Source organism: Anas acuta, chromosome 2 (genome assembly GCF_963932015.1).
Source record: "Anas acuta chromosome 2, bAnaAcu1.1, whole genome shotgun sequence".
NCBI lineage: Eukaryota > Metazoa > Chordata > Aves > Anseriformes > Anatidae > Anas > Anas acuta.
In genome coordinates, this window is record NC_088980.1 from 122283750 (window position 1) to 122307403 (window position 23654).

At 40.0% G+C, this 23654-nt stretch overlaps 1 protein-coding gene across 3 annotated transcripts; it reads left to right on the forward strand.

Annotated features, from left to right (window-relative positions):
- Nucleotides 1-98: 98 nt before the first annotated feature.
- MTFR1 (mitochondrial fission regulator 1) lies at nucleotides 99-21917 on the forward strand. Of its 3 annotated transcripts, XM_068671989.1 has the most exons (9): nucleotides 159-224; nucleotides 897-952; nucleotides 5039-5181; nucleotides 8441-8539; nucleotides 13903-14021; nucleotides 17117-17358; nucleotides 19088-19349; nucleotides 19515-19683; nucleotides 21257-21917. In XM_068671989.1, exons 3-9 carry the CDS (start codon nucleotides 5116-5118, stop codon nucleotides 21314-21316), a joined length of 1017 nt encoding a protein of 338 aa, XP_068528090.1. In that variant the 5' UTR covers nucleotides 159-224; nucleotides 897-952; nucleotides 5039-5115; the 3' UTR covers nucleotides 21317-21917. The 3 variants fall into 3 exon arrangements, with proteins under 3 accessions (XP_068528089.1, XP_068528090.1, XP_068528088.1); XM_068671988.1 differs by lacking the exon at nucleotides 897-952 and having other exon boundaries at nucleotides 99-224; XM_068671987.1 differs by lacking the exons at nucleotides 159-224; nucleotides 897-952 and adding an exon at nucleotides 307-472.
- The last annotated feature ends 1737 nt before the right edge of the window (nucleotides 21918-23654 follow it).

Sequence of the window (23654 nt, forward strand, 5' to 3'; positions counted from 1 at the left end):
CGAAGGGGGGCGGAGCCTCTCCTCTCCCGCTGCCTGCCGGGTAAGGTCGCCGCTCGGCGTCTTCCAGAGGGCGTCCGAGGTCCCGCCTCCCGGCGGGCGAGCCGGCCTCCAATTGGCTGAGGCGGTGCCGGGGCGGGTGCTGATTGGCTGAGCGGGGGGGGGCGGGCGGTGAGCGCGGTGGGAGCTGCGGCTGAGGCAACGCTGAGGCGGCGGCGGCTGAGGCGGTGAGGGCCGGGGGGGGGGGGGGAGCGCGGCCGTTGGCTGAGGCGGTTAAACGGTCCTGAGGGGGCTGTGAGGGGGGGTAGGGAGAGCCTGGGGAGAGCCTGAGGCGGCTGGGGGCTGGTAGCGGCCGGAGGCAGCGCCGGGAGCTGGTTGATGGCCCCTCCTCGGGCTGCTGCGCTTCCAAAGCACAGCCGGGAAGGGGGTAACCGCGTCTGCTCGTTCCCCACAGCCTCAAAAATAAAGAAGGGAGGTGAGTGTGCAGCCCCTCGCCGCTAAAAGTGCCAGTTCCGCGCTGCTGAGTCAAGGCGATCTTATTCGGACGGGTCGCCAGCCGGCTGCTGCGTTTAGGGGCTCAGAGGTGTTGCTGAGAGAGATCGTGGGGAAAAAATATGGAATATCTTGATTGATTTTTGGGCAAATGCACCCTTTTGTTAATAAAATTCGCGTTTTCTTGTTTCTCAAAGCTGTAGGAGAGGGAGCGGCAGTCACAGCAACAACCAGGGAGCTCTGAGTCTGGCAGCAGAGTGTAGGAGTGTTTTTAAGTCTGTAGGGTTTAGAAAAGTTGGAGCATTGCACTTTTCTACACCATATCACGGAGGTATAAGCTCTGTCGAGCAAAGGTGTTTGAAAAAACAGTGCTCAAATGTGAGTTTTTTTTACTTCTCTGTCCTTAGCTGGCAAGGTGTGGTAAAATTGGCAAGATGTGGTAAATACAGCTTCGTCCTTTGAGGTGTGTACAACTAGGTTATGTTTCTTCTTAAAAATCTTTAACAAGTCCTTTTGAGCATATGTATTATTTTCAATTCTTCCCTTAGATTTCATGCTGATGTTAGCTTACATAAGCCGTGATGTCTGCGTAGTATCCACTGACTTTTATCTCTCTAGGTCTGTCATTCCGAGCAGGTGCTTCAGAAAGTAACAGGCACTTTGTTACTTGTGCCTTCCAGGCCAAAAGCAGAATTCTGTAGCTGACTGCGTGACCTCTGCCAAATACTTTGGTTACTTGTAAGTGGTCTGTGTTGATTCGGGAGAGGGTCCAGTCCTTTATCAGAAGATTGTGCCTGCCTGCTTGGTTTCCTGTGATGTTTTTTCTGTTGGCTTTTATCTTTCTTCATTAATTCTTTACTATGTGTCATTATGGATGCAATTTCGTTAGGTGAGCTTGGGTCATGTGCCAGTCATCAAGACTGAAGATATGCATGGCCCGATTTCCTGCTGAAGTAAGGAGGAACCTGCTTGGTTTTTAATACAATTTCTGATGTGCTTGGTGTTTCTTTGAAACCACACTTTGGAAAAAAAAAAAAAAAAAGTATTTACTTATGTTATGCATGCCCTTTCAATTTAGAGACTAGACCTTTCATTTTTCAAATTTTGTGCACCTGTTTATTCTTTGCATATGGCTGATCCTCTGCGTCAGGTGCATCAAACCATTCTCTTTTAGTTTTGTGTGGAGTTTACATGAATAAGAGAAACTTCCTTCAGTAAGAAAAATATTAATGTCCTCTTTTAAAGAGAGAGAATTCATAATTTGGAAGGGACTTGGATAAATACAGCATTGGAAAATATACAGAAATATTTCAATTTGAAAGCAGTTGCATCTCATTTTTCCTTCTTCTCATCTTTCATGTGTAGCACTCACTGGAGAGCCTGGCAAAGGGTTTCATTTCGTATTTGCTGACCAGTGTACTTGTGTGTACAGCTTCCAGAGCCTTTGTATTTATTGCATTAACATTTTATAATTTATAAGTGGCATTGTCTCTCAGCCGTGTAGACTGATACTTGATCTGAAGGTATTGAGTGAAACCTGCAAACGTGGTTGTAAAAAGTGGGGGCAAAGGAGAGCTCCAGGAGGGGAAAGTGAGAACCCAGACACTGAGGAGTGTAGACCTGCTCGTTTCTGAACCAGGGAATTTCTGCACGTTTCCATATCAGACAAAGTTCTTGACCATTGTTAATTTTTGTGCAAGCAGAGTTTTATAAACAAAGAACCCATGAACTTCCCACCCTACAAAAATATTTCTTTGTGTTATTACTCCTCTAATCTCTTCTGGGAATCTTGCTGATGACTACTGCTTATCATTGTAATAGTTTTACTTAAGCACAGCAGAGATACCGCATTTCATAGCAATATTGCTGTCACTTGGGGCATTTCATTGTAGTAATTGAGCTGTGGAAGCTTTAGAGGAATTAAACTGCTATTACTTGTAGTGTAGGAAGCATCAAGAAGATAGAGGATAAGCAAGAACATAAAGGATAAATAAAGCAGGCATGAATATTTTAAAAGAGGTGTTACTCTAGGTTACTAGAAGCAATAAATGTTTAACTCCTGCTTCTGGCGTGTATGCAAAGCATGAGAGAAAAATCTGCTAATGCTTTTATTCTTGCTGTCCAGCAGTTTCATTTGGAACGAACCCTTCCTGTACTCGGGTCCCAGAGTAATTGTGAAATAATTGACATTTATGAAGACAAGTGTAGTGCAATATAGTTTGGAAGAAATGAGTATAAAGTTTGTCTGGGGATAATTCTGCAACGCTAATCAGTCTGGTAAAAATAATGGGATATACTTGTAAATGTTTTCCTTTTAGATAGGCCTTCAGATGACTAATTAGCCAGTCTTTATTAAAGCGTGGCTGTCCTTAGTGTCAGTCTCCAGGAACTGGGTGGTACTCTGCCAGATAGACCTCTGACACTTTCTTCAACAAAAGCAAACAATGGGGCATTGACAAGATCAGGAAGCTGATGACTGTGGTTTGGGTACTTGAAGTATTTGGGCTACAGAAGGAACAATGATTTATAATGTGAGCTGGAGATAATCGTCTGAAGTAAGTCGCTTCTGGCCAAATCACCTTCTGTTATGGAAGACTCGGCCCTCCTGCTTGGTCAGAACATGACTAAAATGACATAAAAGAGGTGTAGGATGCGATGTTGGGAGGAAATTCTTCACTCAGAGGGTGGTGAGGCACCGGCACAGGTTGCCCAGAGAAGCTGTGGATGCCCCATCCCTGGAGGTGTTCAACCCAAACCATTCTGTGATCTCCTTATAGTGCTGTCCCTTGCTTTACCGGCCTGCCTTGTGCTCTCAGTTGCTCAGCAATACATTCTCTGCTTTTTTTTTTCCCCTTTTCCGTTTGAATGTCTTGACACAGCCTCCATTTTTTCTTCTCTTTGATTTCCACACTACGTGTTCAACAAGTCTGAATTTTGGAATGAGGCAGAGGAACTCCTTTGGAGAGACACGCTTTCGGAACAGGTTTCCCCTCTTAATACAGTTTTCTCTCTTTTATGTCACCGCAGCTCTGCGGTGCCAGATACGATGCCAAATCTAATAGCAGGCATGTAGAAACACTTGTATTTCTCCTGCTTTAAAAATACAGCAGGTGCAGTGTGATCAAAGATGCAGTCTAGCAGCTTGTCTAAGGGAAGAATTAACAGATGCCTAAAGGAAGACTAGATCAAGTAGATGGTAACGCTTCCCTGAAAGACTTTTCCAGCTTTTGGTAGTCCATAGCTCAAGGACTTCTTATTTTTTATGTATCAGTGTAGTTTCTGTTGGTGACTGTTTGACAGGTAGCCCATTATTTTCCCTGTTGTTTTTCTTACGACAACTGCATTTTCCATCTAATCTTTTGGTTCACTTTGTTGCTGTGTTTTTTTCTTAATAATTTTTTTTCTCTTAGTTTGACATTAGCTGATAGATTAGTTTTTCCTAATTTATTCAGCAGTAAAAGAAGATGATTTGTGTTTTTCTTTATGTGGTGATGAGAAACTAATATCAAACTCTTGTTTGTTTGTTTTTAAGCCTGTCTAAAAAAAGGTAACTGTAAAGTTGCGCTCTTCCTGCCAAGTTTCCAGAAGAAGTAGGTTATTACTAAGGAGCTGTTGGGGAAAAAAAAAATGTTTGTAATGGAAACAGTGATGATTTAACTGTAGTGCTTATGGGTACTTTCAAACTGCCGAGCTTTTCCATCTCCTGACTTTCAAACTTCCGAGCTAACAGTTCCTTGCTGCTCCGTTGCCTTAGTCATCCTTCTGTGTGCAATGGCTTCAGCACCACACTTGTTCATGCTACAAATATGTTGTTCAGGGTGGTTCAGCAGAGTGTTGTTCCTAGTGTGATGCACAAAACAAACGTAAACCTACATCTATGGCTTTTTTTTTTTTTTTTGGTGGCACACGCATCTCGATGGCATCCAAGTTATGACTGGTGCAGAACATGTTTAGAGGCAAAATACGCTATTTTCGCTAGAGGAGCAATGAAAACATCTTGATTTAAGTGAATGGTAGGAAGTATAAATAGACAAAATTTGAAATCTGGCCAACTTTGCAAGTCACTGGAGGATTTTCAGGTCCCGCAGCTACACTATTTCCTGTCTTTTTCTTCTATTAGTCATTTTTCCACATTTCCAGTCTCTCGGTCATGGGAAAACAGAGGAAATGGCAAAGCTGTCAGAGAACTTGAAAGAGGAGAGGTGGTCTGCTTTCTGCAGTTTGTTCTTGCATGGAGGAGAGTTTCAGATAGGAGTGTGGCCCATGGATCTTGGTGTTAGTCCCTGGCTGCCCTCATTCCACGGTTTCCCGGCCTTTTAATCATTAACTTTGCAACAGCTCTGATTTCTTAAAAATCATCCAAAAAAAAATCTTTGTCACCTCTACTAGGTAACTGCTTTCTGGATGCCTGTACTTTGCAGTACTTGGAATTGTCTCTGGAAGTATCTCGTTGTTAGTAACTGTTTCTAAAGCTTGTTTTTGGAATACATAATTTACTCCTGTACATGACCACAACGTGCTTCTAAAATGTTTGTGTTTCTTGTTTCAGAAGGATTATGGAACCTCCGCAGTCCTGCAGATTTGGAAGGCTTAAATCCAGGCTTGGAAAGGCATTTTCCAATCCAGATGATTTGCTGGCTTAAGCGCTTAATTAGGATGGCTTTTGAACAAGTTGGATTAAACATGGAATCAGTAAGTGTTTCAAACTTGGTTCATTTTTTTTCTGAAAATCAAGTGTGGAAAACACTTCATATATTTTAGCTCATGCGTATCCACTCCAGCAGGACACTTTAAATATACTAAATTCTCATATGATTCTGCAGTGCTGAAAAATTACAGAGTTCACTACTTGGGCACTGAAGTACCAAGTATGCATTATATGCATTAAAAATATCGTGTAGCTCCTTCTAGCTCAAATAATAAATTTTGTAAATGCTGCTTTTCATGCCAGGCTCCTATGTGTATTTTGAAACTGAAGGAAAATTTTCAACTGACTTTTGACAATGATGTTAATTCTTAAATGTTACTATTTCTTTGCTTGTATCTTGGAGATGTGCAAAGCTCCATGAAACTGAGACGGCAGGAATTGTGCTATATCTGCCTGTCCTTCTCAAAGTATTACTGTACCTGAGAGCAACACGGCTGTGTTCTTTATTGGGGAAACAGAGGAATGCACACGCATAGGTCTCTGCCTGGAGGAAAGTGTATATACAGTTTTCTTTTGATGTTTAGCAGAGAGAGAGATGTCACACATCACCTGCTTTATCACTGGGATCTTTAGGAAGCTATCTTGAGCTGAATTAGTGGCCTCACTGCAATAATCCCAATAATTCAACAATACATTTTAGTCAGGTGGGATTGCTTACCAGCTGTGCAGTACTTTTTTAAGGTGGTTCTTCCTCCAGTGATTGTGGTAGAACCTTTTATTAATCTCAGGAATTTACATAGAGCAAAACTAATAAACGTTGTAAGTTACCCATAAGAATCAGTATTTTAGGCTTTTATTAGAACTTAAGTCTGAGGTTTTATGCAGTGTAACTCTGCAAAATCAAACCCTGAGAATGGGCTCTACTGTGGTCATTGTCAGTGAATAGAGGGAGAAAAATGGGTTTTCAACCTCTGTTATCCCCCATTCTCTACTTGTATCGAGGCTGTGATAATGCAGCTACATTTCCAGATGTCAGCTGTCCTGCAGAACAGCAAAACACTGATGCAATAAGGGGTATGACTAAGTAGTGTTCTGCAGACCTGCTCTGCCAGTGCTTCAAGTCAACAAGAAGTCGTGTGAACAGGGGTGAGACTTACTAGCTCACCTGGGGGGTGGGCTGACTTTATTGACATACCTGGTGGCACAGCTTGCCTGAGGTTTTCTGAAAATATCGCCCAGCCATATCTTGAGTTACCTAAACTGAGTCGAAAAACTTTAGCACACCAAACCACTGCTTGTAGAAAAAACCTGAAGGGCATTTGGGCACCAAACACTTTGGGTATATGGGCCCTAGCCAGCCTCTTGGCTGTGGTCTGAGCAATCTCTAAACAAGCTTTACCACTTGTTTAAATAATGTGCTGCCCATATGTTGCTAATACAGCACCTAGTCTAGCCTCTTCGCAGTTGGGGAAGTACTACTGTAATTAATCAAGCCTTCCCTTGCCAAATATTATTTTTTTTCCGATGTACCATTGCTTTGAGGCTATTGTAAACTGTCCTGCTTTTAGCAGCAGAATCTGCTGTGAGTAGTGAGGCTGTTTGACTGTGCTACTGCCTGTCGGTGATTTATTATTGAGGGCTCCAAGTCTACCTGCTCTTTTTTCAGGTGTATAAACATTAATGTCACAAATGTGAGGTCTTTGTTTGAGGAATCCAAAATGCAGTACCCATTGAGTACTCTAGAACACATTTTTTCCCCAACATATAACTTAATTGCATGTTAAGCAAGAGAATTTGTACTTCATATAATGAAAAAAGTGAGTCTGCGTGGATGATTGGCAAAGCTGCAGCTCTGATGTGGAAATCTAGCGTAGCATATGTGCCATGCATATGTGCCTTTATTTTATCAAACTTCCTACATTCAGTTAAAGTCAGGGGAAGGAAAGTTGCTTCACTACAGGACTAAGCAAAATGTTTGTGTGAAGTTTTTGAAATAATATAATCTGGGGATAAATACCACGGAACATATTTTCTTCTGACTAGAACCTTCGAAATCTTTGATCTTTGCTTAGTATATCAAAACGCTACTCAGCCGTGTGTTGTGAAACTCCCACAGCTTCCCTACACTCATCACATAGGCAATACAACTGTGCCACACAAGGGCTGGTTTAATAGCATTAACAGCATGAATTTTAGATAAGTTTTCTGTTTGAAGTAACCTTCTAACAGGATGCTGAGTTTTCTTGAAGCTATGAGCCTTTAAAAACTACAGTCTGAGTAGTAAATTCATATCTACAGTAGATACGGTTCAATTATTTTCAATTACCTGACAGTGTTCTAATTGTTTATCAACCACATTATCTTAGTTATTGTCTTCCCATTATTCTTCCACCTTTTTTGCTTTGTTTCTGTTGCCATTCTCCCTGCTGAAATCTTTCCTACTTCTGTCTCTGTGCTCTTTTGTTTTGTTCTGGATCATTTTGTAGTATTCTCCTAGGGTTATAGTCTTGTTTTATTTCATACAGCTCTGGTAAACAGTAGAGCAAACATTCTCGACATTAAGCACAACAGAAATTCAGTCCCTACTGAAACAACGTAGAAGAAATGTAAATTGCAGTAGAAACAGTTCAGAATCAGAAGCCAGGTGAATTGAGGTGCTATGTGCAATTTTCTCTAGTGCATGTGTATTTTTATGACAGTCTCATTTTCAAGTATGTGTAATGTGTAATTCCACAGTTACACTTTCTAGTTTATGCTAGCTGTTAGGAGGTGGTTTGTTTGTTTGAAGACTGGTAGACGTTGTTCCTGCGTCAGAAGAGCTCGTAACGAAAAAAGAAAATGGACTTTGGGAAATGCAGAATTACAAAACTTTATGGATTTGTTGTGATTTGATTACTTTTCCCTTAAAAAGTGGTGTATAACTCAATGCAGATTACTCTTTATTGTCTTAAAAATGGACAAATTGTGCTTTTGAAGAAACTACTAAATTTTGAATCTTTCTGTGTTAACTAGATTTATTGCTTTGAATTTAAACTTAATGCAAAGGCTGTCTTGAGCCTAAACAGGCGCATTATAATGACCAAAACAATTTTTTTACCAAATCAAGTATAAAATGGAAGGAAATCACTGAATTAAGTGACAGAAATTTGAGTGAATGTGTTATGTTCTCTCTTCTAGCATGAAAGGAATAACTTCCAAATCATGCATACATGTAGCACAAGCGTAGTACAGAAGGGGAAGCTACTTTGATATGATAGAAAAATGAATCATCTAACAGCTGACTTCTTTTCTTCTTCCTTCTAGGTACTTTGGTCAAGCAAGCCTTATGGTTCATCTCGAAGCATTGTAAGAAAAATTGGTACTAACCTCTCTCTAATACAGTGTCCAAGAGTTCAGTTTCAGGTAAGCATTCTTAACAGTTTAAAGCACAAGTTTCACTACGCAGATAAAGAGACATGTTCCCATTGCGAAAGATTTTAAGCAATTCTACTGTTCATTTAAAAAATTGACTAGAGGGTTTCTGAAAGTGGAATAAACCTGGCCCCTCGGAGAATTAGTTTACTTCAGTTCTTTCCACCTCAAGTTCAGACTTTTACCTAATACAAATTCTTCAGCTTCTGTACTGCCTAGAATATGAATCCATGTTGCTGTAACATGCATAATGAAACTTCAGACAAACTTTTTTCCTAAAGAAAATGGAGCTTCTAAAATGGCACAATATAGTATTAAAAAGTTGTTAATGGAAGAAAAATTCTTTCTTAAAGGAGTTTGAAACTGATTTCTGGAAACAGTCCTTAAAGCTAGGCTTAAGAGGCATGTGAAGATGAACAGTGTTACTTAAAAATATTTGGAAAATAAACAGCTTTATCAGAAAGTTAAAAATTAGTTCTAAGATAACATGAGTACTCTCTTGCCTTTTTTTTTTTTAATACAAGGCTAGCATTGTGTAGGTGAAAGGGGAACATCAGAGCTCTGCAGCTTTCTGATTTGTTTGCTTCTAACTTTGACTGTGTATAGTGGGAGGGTAAAGAGCAAGGGTAAAGCTTAAGGAGGAGAAAACCCTTGCTTTTTATAACAAGTTGTTCAGGAACAGATGGAAAAATGGAAGCTGTTACACATAATTTCTTCAACTCTGAGTGTGCTGTGGATTGGGGGTGGGTATAAAGTTAGAGAAATCTTGTGTTTGAAACTGATGCTGGAAAGGAATATTTCTGGGACTGAACAAGGGAGAACATAAAGATGATGAATGGTGGGTGGGAATCATCACCCACACTAAGACAGGGTATTGGCTACAAAGCTAATTTTTTCACTCTTAAATTCATCTCTTTATCCTATATGAAACGCATGAACAATACTTAAATCTGAAATTGTGTTAGTAAAATCAGATAGTTCGGACTGTCATGGAAGCCTTTTTGGGCTTTTTGGGCTTTCTGATAGTGGGGAAAAAAAAAACCAAACAGGCTCTTTGCACTGTCTTAGATAATTATTTTGAGAAACCAGGGGGCCAAGCATTTCCCAGTACTGGTGGCTTCATGAAACTTATGTTATATGTGTACATATTTATTTTATATATATATATATAAATACATATAAATACATATATGTATGTATATATGCATACACATTGCAGGGGAGAAATTTGTGCAGGTGGGAAGGACAACAAAATGAGATGCTGGACTGAAACTTCTGGATGCGTAATTACTACAAATTATGCTAGAAGTATGGCTCTGTGTGCCTCAGCTTTGAAAGCAAGTGAAGTCCTCCTGTGATATACCTGATTTTCACTTGTAAATGCTATCCAAAGGAAGATGGTGCTCATTTTTAACAATTAGCCAAATAATGCCTTCTTTCAATACAGTATACAAAAGGATTTAGGTACTTGCAGAGAGCTGTAAGATATGTCTGGGCATTTTTTTTTCCAAGATACATATGTATCTTCATCTGAATTCTGTGTTAGAACAAATAAAAAGTTGCCTTTTTTTCCTCTTAAAGAGTCAGTCAGCTTTGCTTAGACTTTATGCACAGTAAGGCTAAACATTCATCTTCTGTTAGATGAAAGGAAAGGATCCTAAAAACAGAAGTACAATTGCCATAGTCGATTGAATTTGAAATATTATAATGTTGAGCCTTTAGGTGTATTAAAGTTTGTGGTTTATGCAAGGCTTTTTAATATATATTTTATAAGTATTTATGAGCATTTAAATATATAAACTGCTTAACATGTAAAACTGTGATGCTAACGTCTATTTTCATGTCTTTACTAAGATTCTGTACTGAAGTTCAATGCCAGCCTTGATCATTTTTATGCTGTTGCAACCGATGCTTTCCTATAGCTGTCTCTTCCTTTCTCTTTCTTGCCAGCTTTAGCTATATTATGAAAGGACCATGCACTGAACCTTGCTGTAAGTCACGTTATTAAAAAACAAAGCAAACCATACTCGCCTCGTCCGAGGGTGCATGCGTGTCATCAGCGTTTCTAACTTTAAGAGCAATAAGCTGTGTGTATGCTTTCATTTTCTTTCTGATAAATGGATAAGAGATATTGAAGGAGTATCTCTTACATTCGTTCTTTTCTCCTAGAGTGCTTTTGTTCTGCTCATCTAATAAGCAGAGTAATAGCCTAATATTTTGATTTTTGAGGTCTGCAACTGTTGTGGTACCTCTACGGCCTTGCCGTAGTCAACATTTAAATTAACTGCTACGTGCAGTGGTGGCAGAATTTACCATGTCTGCTCTCTATAGCATGAACAAATGAAAATGGTTCATAACACTTCTGTCTGTCTTTAATTTAGGCTTATCTGTGATTTTTAGGAGAAAAAAAGTAGTAGTTAAACATCAACATAGCCTAGGTAGATTCAAACAAACCTACAGAATACTCAGAAGATTGGAGTCTAGGTAACGAGAGAGGGAGGCTCCTGTGTCCCCCAAATACAGCATCTCTGTTCTAGCCCTGTGCTTCTCCTGTTTGTCTGACACAGACCTGGTAACCAAGCACGGGTCTCCTAGGGAATTGGCTTGAATTTAGCAAACATCAGAATTTACTGGGCTACTTTGAAAAATCATATGAAGTTTGTCTTCCTTGAAATATTTCCAAATGTTTAATACCTAAATCTACACGTAACTTGAAATTAAAGGTTTTTATTCTTTTCTTAAATGTATAAAAATATTTGTTCTGCTTTCTATTTTCTGGAGCAAACAAAAAATAGGGCTTCTGCTTTGACATCAGCTAATACAGAACAGTGAGTGTTTTGTTTTCCAGGAATTCTCTCAGAAATGGAGCTGAAAGCCACAGGTGCACGCACGCATGCACGCGTGTATGTGTGAAACATACACATGTACTAAAATAGGAAAAGAAAAAAAAAGAGTATGTTAAGGAGAAATTTGGGGCAACAACTATATATTTCTTGGAAAAGCAAGCTAGTTCCACTCCTACTTCCACCTCTGCTTTCAGCTCTCTGATCCCCATTTCAGGGGCTGCCAGAGCAGTTGTCCAAGTGTCCAAGGTTGACTGCAGGAATAGGGCATTCAGCAGGGCTGTTGAAACATCGTTCTACAGATGAGCAAAAGTTTTAAGAGATGGGTGTTGGCTTTTAACCTCTAAATTCAATTAAAAATCTTGCCTCGACTTGAAATTCAAAATGCACTGCTGTGGGAGGCCTTGTCATTTATAGGGATAGAGAAAAGAAACATCTGTATATGGGTAACAAGCAGATTCTGTTTACATATAAATACGAATAAAAAAGTAAGATGAAACTTGTATCACAATATAACAGAAGGCTTGCTACTAAATGTTGGATTAGAACTTATTTATCTCACAGAGCAGGAAACCTGGCAATGGGAAGTGCATTCCTTACTGCTGGTTTATAAGATGATTTTTGATGCAAGTGCCTGTAGTGCCTTTATTTAAATATGCCTTCAATCTTTTCACGGTACTAGTTCCTCACGTGACCGCTGCCGTCAGGAAAATGTGTATCACCTGCAAGAACTGGCTGACATGCTACAGATGCTTTTAATTGCCACTAACATTAATACAGCTGCTGTGGTCATGTACGTTTCTTTTTCATTAAAAACAGCAACAGCAAAACAAGGAGACCTCAAACAATGGCAATCCTAACGTGCAATATAGTATTCTCTAGACTGTTTTAAAGTGAGGCAGACTGTGATGGTATTAGGCACAACTGTTAATGTGATAAACATATTACCATCTGTGCTGATGCTACCTGGAAAAAACCCTGTTGTTTCCAAATGATCTGATGATGCCAATCTGCACTCCTGGGAGCTGTGAGAAAGGCTCACGCGCAAGTTGCAAGAGTACGAGGTGAAGATGACTAATCTCAATTTCCAAAGCTGTTTGTAACAGCTCCTGGGGGAAGGAAAAAAAAAAAAAGAACCACAACATGCAAACAACAACAAAAATTAAAATAATAAAAAATAACAAGACAATTTCTGTCTCCCTGGAACTTGCGTAGCAAAGGTTGCAACTGAAGTACCTGTGAATGTTCTTCATAAATGGTTTCACTTAATCAAGACTGCAGTCCTACTGTGCTAGGGCTGCTACAAATTTGGGTTACTGCGACCATCCCATAGTTGCTGCTCCGTTAGTTTCCTCTTAGAGAGGTGAGTTGCCTTGAAAATTGACTTAAGCACTAACAGGACAGATCAAAGCTATCTTTAAGAGATTATTACGTGATACCCCCATCTCTGTGAGTATTATCAGCTTCTTGGCCACAACCAGGTAGCACATAAACAGCTGCAACAATTCCTGTGTAAATTTGGCAGGTGGATTATATCTAGTACAAGCAACAGAGGTGCCATCGTTGCACTGGAGATAAACAACTGAAGACAGGGAACTGAGCAGAGGAAATTACTGAAAGGTGTTTCAGTAGCTTTTATTTGCTGAAGTACTGAGCCCAGGCTAATCAGTAGTCCAGTGACTGAGTACACATGCCCTTGACTAACCTGGGGAAGCAGCCAATATTTCAAAGTAGATTTGAAACCATTTTGTAGGGCTGTGGATATGGAACATATAAATGTCCAAACAATTTTTCATATCTTCATTCTGGTCTCTTGCTTAGCTGTAAATGTAAAAAAGGTTCCAGTCTCTTGAGCCTTGTTCACCCTTGGCTTCAAAAAAGCTGGTGACAGAACTGTGCTGAAAAATAGTCTGTTTGCTTGGCATGCTATAAATGAGATTTTTAGCAAATAGTGCAGTTGTTTCCATCCTACCTCTCACTGAAAGTCCATGTGATTGTGGAGCTAGTAGGAGTGACTTGTTTCCTCCATAATGTTTACACCTGAATTCTTGTACAGAAATTCTGCAAGTTGTAGAGGGAAGGGGAACTCACTTCAACAGGATTTCACTTTCAAAATAATACTAAATCAGAGTAAAAGTTTAAGAGGTAGGAGTAGTAATTATTGTCTCTCCTAACTACATGTATTCTTAATGAATATAATTAAAAACATTACTAGAGATAATACAGCAAACCCTTTAAGAATGTTGATGCTTGTTTGTCATTAAGGTAACAATTTGCATTGGATTTTATGTGTTAGGGCCATGTGAGAGTGGGTATAGCTAGCCACTGACACATAGCTAGTCAGTGAAATGCATTCAGGACCAAGCCCAGGATAGTAACAAGTGTAATGTGTTTTGTGCATGTGTGTGTTAATAGTTATGTGCAGCCTCACTAAAAGCATTGGGTAAAATAGCAGTGAAACGGACTGGGAATCGTGACTCTAAAACCTTCAATCTTGTCTTTAAAATCTAGCTTACTGCTCATGGCGCAGAAGGAAACCATCCTCAGCAATTTAGAGAAGATGCAGTGGCCTCCTTTGCAGATGTGAGATGGGTTGCTCAAGAGGAAGGTGAAGTCTCTACAAGGCTCAGGTATGCTCCTCAGATCTTCTCCTTCAAGTTAGAAGCCAAGGAAAAAAAATATAGATTCTGTCCATTGAGAATATACTGTGAATATACTCTTAGTTAACAGAGAGCACTTCTGTGCTGGGAGAGAGGGAAGAGTGATAGAAAAGGTAGGGACTGGAAAAGAATAAGCAGAGATCAGACTAACAGGACTGTGAATGAAAGGCTGGTTGGAGAATATGTAGGAGTTTGGCTTCCTACAACGAAGATCGAGGCTTTTGTTTACTTCTGTACTGCAAAGAATTAGCGTTGACAGCTTCACACAACCTCGTCCCCACAAAAATGTCTGCTGTGGCATGGCGTGAATGCCAGCACTCATTCTTCTCCAGTTCTCCAGAGGTTGTCATTAGCGTGGGGCAGGGAGTTGTAGGGCAGCCTCATTAACAGCAACAGTCCTTCTGACAGACTGATAATTGTCACATCGTTTTTCACCTTTCTGGCTAAGACTCTGCATTCTGTAGCAGAGAATTAAAAAATTATGACAAATTTTGTCTTTAATCTTTATAACGAGAACTGGCAGGGAAGTGTGTTGAGTGCCTGTGACCAGAATCCCAGCACAGGTACTGTTGTGTTGGACCAGGAGTGCCACATGGCACGGTAGCTGCATTAAACACCTGGCTGAAGCGAGGAAGTTCTGTGTTGTAGCCTACCCAAACTGCTGCTCAGGCTAGCCTGAAACAAAGGCGCCGTTCTGTAGTGCAGAGGAAGTTTTTCTTCCAGCTGACCTTCCCCAGAAAGGCACAGATAGAGCTTGCTGGAGGATACCTTGTTAATTTGAAAGCACAGAGCAGATCAGTAAGGACCTAGATGCCCTCCAACAACTTGCCACAGGGAAGCTTTGTGTGATATCCTGGTACTGCAACGTCAGTTTCACAAACTCAGGGGGGAGTCACAGAAATCAAGGCTTGTTTGAGAAAAACTATTTGTAAATTGTCTTTGATACAAAGAAAATGAACCGGCCAGTACTACTGGTGTTTGCACAGAAATGTTTTGTTTAAGGATTGAACTGTAAAGCTATTAAGTCTAATGGAGACAAGAAGGAGAATAGCTCTTTGTTGCTTCAGAGAACCTCTTATGAAAGACCTAAGACTGGCGTGTTTGCTGAAATGCCTGCATTGTGTGAAGGGGAAGGAGGGGATAGTTAGGGTGGGGTGGGGCTAAAATAATCCTGCACATAAATAGTGACCTTGGGGCAAACAGCTTGTAATGCAGCATTGTAGGTGGACTACTTAGCAGATATTAGCAGGAATATTTCAGTATGCGCTGGTTATTACCTCTATGCAAAGTATTACAAAGTGTAGCATGCACTGAGTGTTTTCCGTGCATTTGAAATTGTTTCAGTGTCAAGGAGATCCCATAGGTGTTACTGTTAAAAGACATATTCGGGATAATTCCCTAAACACTCTTGCAGACATTTATGTGTTTTTTTTTTTCTTTCTCTGTGAATGCAATTTTATAAACGAAGCAACTAAAGGATAAGTCATATTTCTCTTACCCCTAGTCAGAGCGGTAGTGACAACTCAGGCATAATATTTTACCATGGCGTTAAATTCCACTGAGGAAATTTGCTTAAAATGCCTTTGCTGCTCAGAGCCGAAAATACCCTTTCTGTTCAGCTGTTCTGCTCCTTTTAAGAGCCTGTAGGAGGCACGTTTTAAAGAGAGAAGTGACTGCTGGCCCCTTCCACTTCATTTTTTAGGGAGCGCAGAGAGATGGCTGCCGCAGGAAGCATCCTGTGATTGTCTTAGTTTCAGTTGCTCTCTATGCCTGTGGAGGTAGCACCACCTAAATTTTAACATCCTTCATAATATTCAGCTGTGCTTAACCAAGTTTGGCAAGTTGTGCTGATGCTTTCTGTCAGCGTTGTGAAAAATTCAGTTGTGCATCTAAGACCACGTGGAGGTGGTCAGAGCGTGCAGGGTTTGTTGTAGCCTCAGAGCTTGCCTCTTGTTGTAAGTGTAGCACTGCTGCAGATCTAATGGGGTGCTCAGCCCCAAGCAGCTCACCCCATACACCCAGAGCAACGGGGCTCTGAAGCTGTATTTACTCTAGAGCCACTCTACACATTTGGAAAAGGTTTGTCCCCAGACACCATTCCTATTCTCATGTTTGAAATAAATAAGGGAATCCTGACCTGCCTGAGAAGTTTCACAAACAAGGTAAGAGTTAAGTATGTAATCATGATCAGCAGTAACAGAGTACTTCTGTTTATATTAATTTGTTATCATTAATCCTTATCAGTTCAACTTGAGATAAACTGTTTTAAAGTGTCGGTGTCTTCAGTAAGTATTAATTATGTTAGCTGCAGAGGCACGATAACCCCTCAGTGTTTAACACGGCTTCAGCTTTAGTGGGTAATAAAGGAAAGCAACAAAGTTGTGTTTTCTTGCTCTTAGAGAGAGAAGGGAAGTTTCTAGACTCTCTAAAATTGTATGAAGTTTTATTCTCTATAGCTTTATTTATCGTTAGAAACCTTGAGATAAGATCCCTTCCTATCTACTGATAAGCAGGCTGTGAGCAGCACCACTAAATTGTTCCCTGTGTTCCATGCTCCCAGCACTAAAACGGAGGGCTGGAGAAGTCCAGGAACTGTACAAAATATGCCATGGAAATAAGAAACTCTTCCTGCTTCAAGGGAATCAACTACAAATGATTTTTTACAGCCTATGTGGGGAAAAAAATGGTAGCATTTGAGCAAAAGAGAAATGTTTTAAATCTTAATTTCAACAAAAATAAAACATGCATGAGGCAGAGAAAGATTGGGGACACGAGGGAATTAATTCCTTTTTCTCTGGAAATCAGAGATTCCATACAAAGCTGTCAGGGCAGAAGGAGATGAAATACCAGCCAGTGATGCAAGCAGAAAGGACATGAAGTTCTTACTTAGAGGTGTATAGTGTTTTGGGGGAAGTGATTTGTGCAAAGAGGAAAGTGATTTGTGCAAAGACAACTTTGAAGACTCTCCTGTAACTTCTGTTCCTGTTTTGTATGTAAAATTGCTTTTGTTTCTATCTGTTAGAAAACTTTTTGAAAAAAAAAATCTTTTGATATTTTTGTTACAGGTCAGAAGTTTGGTCAAAAACGGCCCAGCCCCTTCCAGGTGAAGTACATCAGCGTGGAAGGTCCCCGTCCAACCAGGGATCCTCAGCAAGCCCGGCAGAAGACGAAGCAGCATCCAGGAGCACAGTGACAGCAAATGAAGAAGCTCTGCAGAAGATCAGTGCTCTAGAAAATGAACTAGCCACTTTGAGAGCACAGATAGCCAAAATTGTCATCTTGCAAGAACAACAGAATCTGTCTGCAGGTATTCAATTTGCCCTAATCTTAGCACAAATGAGTTAATGAGCGTGTCCTTTTTACGTTCAGTACAGTGCTAGTTCATCTTTGTGATGCACTGCACTTCTCCACGCCGTTTCGGTCAGTTTGATAGACAGACATAGCAAACAAACCACGGAATACAGAATAGTTCTTGCAGACAACAGACCCGTCAGAATTTCTATATTTTCTAGTATTCTAAAAGTCTTTACATTTCTGTGAAAGCATGCCAGAATTCTGAATCTATGGGTAAGTGCAGAATATTAACAGCTTTCAGAGCAAAGCTCTTGGTAAACGTGATGGAATAAACCAAGCTAAAAGAGCGTAACTTAACTTCTAATCCCTAAATCATCCCACCCAGTAATGAAACTGATTCTCACATATCATGATGTTACCATGTAAGGTGCTAGTTATGCTTCTGGGATATGTAGCGTATATCTCAAGCTTATAAAATAAACTGCAGAAAAGGAGGTGAAGTTGTTTTCTGTAGTGGTCTCTGGGATCAGGCATGTTCATAGGGAACCAGAAGAGGTTGCACTGTTCCCTGTAGTAAGCAGAGGAACTCTTCATAAGTTTCTTTCCCCTCTTTCCCTCCCCTCTGACTACCATCCATCCAGTTCTAAGTCTGTGATCTGCAAGGATGACTGGAGCTAGCCCTTGCTCCGTGGAGATAATAGCCACTCAGCTTTCATCAGTTTCTACAATCACTTAGGGAATACATTGTTTTGTTCATGTATGAAATAATACTCTGATTCTTCAGATGTTCATTTTTTTCCTGTGAACCGATAGCAGTTACTTTATGTTTCCTTAACTGTTCAAATTCAAAACCATAAAAGAGTTTTAAGGATCACTCAGTTTCATTCTTGAAGTGTAGTTACTGGACAAAAATCCCACCATAATGTACTTTTCCTCATTCTCCCTTTTCCTTTATTAGAAAACTTACATTTTGATATGATTTTATCATCTTTACCTCCCTCTTCTGGTAGAATATGGTAACAATTATGTATGAATATGTACATGCAGAGTAGATTCCTGCATTATTTACCTAATTATTTATACAGACTTCATACTCTAAGCCTCAAAACTCTGATTTGGTCTGGTCTCGGTGATTTCTTTAAAGGGACATTTGAGCAGAGGTTTCTTCATTTAATTACTGCTATAACATTTTTTACCAAAAGAGCACAGGAAATTTCAGTTCAAGATAATCCTAAGAATCTCTTCAAATATGATCAGCTGTCCATTTCAAAGAGTTGGAATAAGACTGAATTTAGGCACTAGTTAAACTCTCTCATTTACATTTTAAAATCTTGTATGGTAACTCCTTTATTTCTGATATGTTGGAAGAACCATTGCTCACGTGGCAGACTGGCTATGACTTCCAGCCCAGTACTTGCCTCTCAGAAAAAACTGAAATACTGAGAATGTTAAAATTAGGATTTAATTAAAATATGTCACGACATCCATCCCACCGCAGTAAAAACATGATTGTATCCAGAATTTGAACTGGAAATCCAAAGAACTTCTCCTTCAGGAGGATTTTTACGTCCTTTTCAGTCATGTCTGCCTAACTGGTTTAGGATTGAAGAAGTTATGTGATGACCTAAAGAAAGCAGAGAGGAAGCAGTCAAAGCTATTTTAATCACGTTCTTACCTGAGCACTTGTGACGTATAAAGGTATTTACCAGTAAACTGACACAGAATGCGTGTTTTATTTGTAGTTGGGTTAAGTCCAGTTGCTTCAGCTGCTGTCCCTGGAGCACCACCGCCACCACCTCCTCCTCCGCCTCCTCCACCACCACCACCACTCCCTCCCCCGGGCCTGCAACGGAGCGTGTCTGCAATTGAGCTCATTAAAGAACGGAAAAACAAAAAAAATTCTGGACAGATTCCCACAGAAAATGGGCCAAAGAAGTCTGAGATACCAAACATGCTAGAAATCCTCAAGGACATGAACAGCGTGAAGCTACGGTCAGTGAAAAGGTAAGACATTTATTTATATTTGTTAACTTGTGCATCAATGATTTGTTTTTGAGTCAGAACTACTTCGGGTTAAGACAGGTGGTGATGTAACAAGAATGCAAAAGCATTCACAACTTCTCCAGCTTTGTTTTGGACTCTGCTAGAGTTTCTCGTTGACTTTTCTAGATCACCAGAAGATACAAAAGCCAAAGTAGCTGACCCTACAGATCCTGCTGCATTAATAGCAGAAGCACTCAAAAAGAAATTTGCCTATCGATACCGAAGTGATAGCCAAAGTGAAATTGAAAAAGTGATTCCAAAGACTGAAACAAAGACAAAGACTGAAGTAGTGCTGGTGAGTATTGTGCTTCTGACCGAACGCATGCTTGGACTAAACAATAATTGCCTGGTAAGCCAGGGTAAATCTTTCTGCCAACAGATGCAAATACCTAGGAGTTAACATCCCTGTCCACAAAGCCCTAAGAAGTATTACTGACACGCTAGGATTTGTGGCAGTCATGTTTTGGTTTTGGTGTCTGTTCTCAAGATTGTGTACTATTTTGGCTTGAGGTTTAAAAAGCCCTGAAAGTTTTCTTTTTCAAACAAAAACCTCATGTGTTGCTATGAGAATGTGATATTCTTAACCATTCAGATAGCGCATGTGCGATTCTGAAGCAAGATCCTGAAACATCAATTGCATAGAAAATATAGAAAGCAAAGTGTTCAGAATGGCTGCTGGATCGTGTTGTAGGGAGTTTGTTTTAATAACTGGTGTAAGCTGAGTTAATAGTGAGTTAATAAAGTTTCTTTAAAGTGCAGGTATGTTAAATTATTTGTGAAATCTATGACATAGTACAATGGCTACTAGTGTATTTCATATTGATTTGAAATTCAAGTAAGGGCTTTTTAAGCAGTGAATGTTCAAGATCTGAGTTTCTAACATCATACACTTACAGAACAGGCTACTGTAGATCAGTTTTGCTAGTAAGCAGTCCTTGAAGCCTTGTGCTATAGAATCAGAACAGAAAAGTAAAGAGATTTTTCCCTTTGTGAGTTTAGAAGAAAATGCACGTAAATATCCAAAATTTAAAGCAAACAAGAGTAGTCTGTACTCTGGTTTTTATTTTTTATTTTTTTTAGGAAAATAATACTTCTAAGCCACAAATCTCGGGATTTCTGAGTACTTCAGTTTATTAATGTTGACTTACTTGCCTTCCGGTTTAGGCCTGTAATGGTTTTTCTGTAATATTCAGGCTGTTCTTCACAACTCCAAGGCTGTATATTTCCCCCAAATCAATTGTTTCTAGCAGCAGAGGCTTTAAGAAGAGTTGGCAATGTTTTGTTTGCACAGGAGCTTTTCACAAATTTCGTTTTGAAATTTGAAGTCCATCTTTTGAGACAAAGAATCATCGAATCCTCAAAAACTAAGAAAACTGAAGGTTTTCATTTATGAAATGAGAAAATGTTGATGCGTAATGAGCTAATAAATCTCTGTTGTGGGTTGTTTATCAGTATGTAACTTCTTTGCCACATCAGTCCTTTTATGCTTTACAAAGGCTTGCACAAAAATGAAGGACAAAGAACAGGAATAATCTTAAGAAACTCCTGCTAGAGCACTTGGTTGTCAACTTCTAAAGATAACAGCATCAATCTTGGTATTTTGCTGTGGTAGAGTGAAGGATCTCTAGTCAGAGCTTCTCCAGCAGATGGTTAGCTGCCTAATCTGAGTGATTGCAGCTGATTGCTGACATGTTTCCCTGTACTTTGTGGCTACAACGTGGGTAAAATCTACATGAAGAGAAGCAAGTTGATTAAGGAAATGCTCTCTGCTCAGGTTCTAGTTTTACTTACAGCTTGGATGAAAGGATAATAGTTTGGCTAGGTCCCTGTTGAAAGCACCCTGAATGTGTTTCTGGTTTCCTTCTCAGTTTGGACCGCACATGCTGAAGTCTACAGGAAAAATGAAGACTTTAATTGAAAAATCTTAACCTATTGAGATCACTACGTGAAAGACTGTTGAGCTGTTTTGCCCAAAATCTCTGACGTTGCAAATAGCACTAGTACCGAGTGGTCTCGTACAACGCGGAAAAACCTAATGTGAAAATGTTGAATTGAGGAACTAAACATTGCGTTTGAGGTGCGTGTTTGTATGTGATTTATCAAGGGGAATAAGTTTGACCATTGTACTCAGGTATTAATTTTGTATCCAAACCTGGCTTTCTACTCAGACTTATGGGGTGGTTTTAGTTCATTAACACTAAATTATCTCTACGACATTCTTTGTGCATAACTGACCACCTTAAAACGTTGTGTACATGTTAATAATGACAGCGATACACCTTTAAGTTAATCAGTCATTTGAGCTCCAATGATGACTTGCACTACGAAGTTTAGTTTGATACTGATTTTTTCGTGTAAAAGTGTTTCTTTTAAAGTCAGTTTTAGCAAAATTTTAGCCCGAATTAAAACTGAACACATTCTGCTTCATACTGAAACAAAGTCAGAACATAAACCTGCTGCAAAGGTCACCTGGTATGAGATATTTTAAATAGTAGCACATTCTTGGTGTTTCATGGGTTTTTCTCCCCCTCCCCCCCCAAAATGAGTTTGTGAGCTTGTAAGGGTAAGACAGCAAAACCTATCTGTATCATCTTGTGGCCAACACGAGCGCATGAAGAGTGAATCATGCTGAGGGAGCCTCTGTGACTCGTTAGTGCAATGCATTGGAAATAACCAGTAGATAGCAGCAGAGTAAAACGATTAATTAGTGTCAGAGTATGTGTTGACTAGCGTAGGAGTGATGTACAGGAAAAAAAGGTACAAAGTACTGTGGGGTGCAAGTTGCCAAAAGTATATTGCGCATCTCCACTGTGCTAAGAGATGCTCGTGGACACCTTTTTATTCCCAGTGGCCTTTGGGTCCCTGGGTAGGATTTTAGCAGGTGGGGACTGCACAAGCCCTCACGGTCCTGTTTGCAGGGACGCGATGGTGGGAGCTGTTGCACATAATCTGTTTTCCAGGGGAGGTCCTGTGGGGATTTCCCAGAGCAGCTTCTTGCTGCCAGACCCGTACAGAGCCCGTTCACTGACCAACCAACCCCCCGAGCTCAGGCCTCTATCCACAAACTAAAAATAAAATCCATATTGAAGAAAGCTGCTCAGCAACCAGAGCGCTGTAACTCAGCTGCACACTCAGGTGAAGCCAAGGCTTGCTCTGACTGTGGATAAACTTAGAGCATGAACGAGCCAGACTTGGCTTTTCTAAGTTTATCTTGCTACTGGATCACGTACAAGTGCCTTTTAGAGCTGCCGTTTTCTAGGAAAAGAAAAACGCAGCGTGTTTTAGGTAGAGACAGCTGAATGGCTCCAGTTAGGTTACCGAAGATGACTGAAGCTTTGCTGCTTATAACTGGAAGGTAGATTGTATGATCAAGAAAGATGTTTTCTGGTGTGAAACTTGAAATGGTGTTAATATGTACACAATAAAAATTCCTTTCTAAATGCTTGGCCATCGGTTTTACTGACAGGCCGTTAAATCTTCATGTTTTAAATGCCTTTAAAACACTTTTTTGAAAGATACTTTTGGGCTCAAGTTTTGTATTTAATGCTCTATATTGCCACTATGTAAAATTAAAAGCAGTTAAAATAAACAAGGTGTACGTGATTGATTTATGGTACTCTACAAATGATGTCAGCCACAGCAACGTGCACTGTACATTCTATTACAGTGACCATAAATGTTTTCTTGCTGTACAAGAAAAAATAATCACAAAGCTGTCATCAAATTATTTATTTTCTGTACGTTAATTTGTATCTTTCTACTTAAAATCTTTTATATACACATGCCACTGCTGACAGAAAAACCTCCCAAAACACAAGTACGCAAACTGAGGACATTGACACCGGGCAGATCCCTCAGACACCAGCTAAGGGCCGTATCTGTCTCCCTGTGTTAGCAAATAGTACAGCCCAACAGCAGCAGATTCACAAATTAAAACCAATAATGATGGGAAGCTGACATCCATCCCGTAACACATTTCAGGACTCACATGGGCTGTGACTGGCTGTTAGCGGTTGTAGCGCGCTAAGTACACTCCTGGCATATTAATGCTCTCGGGTTTTGCACAAACAATTAAGCTGCAGGAATGCTGACATCCAATGTAGAAAGAATTCTTTTTAGAAGGAATTTCTAGACGGTACTTTCAAGAAGAGACATTTTTGTCTTAGTTCAGTCAACATCAGAAGCTTCCATACACAGTAATAAATGGGATTAGAACCAGTTTTTCCAAATCCAGTGCTGTAGGAGAAGCCAGAAGCTCCTCCCTAG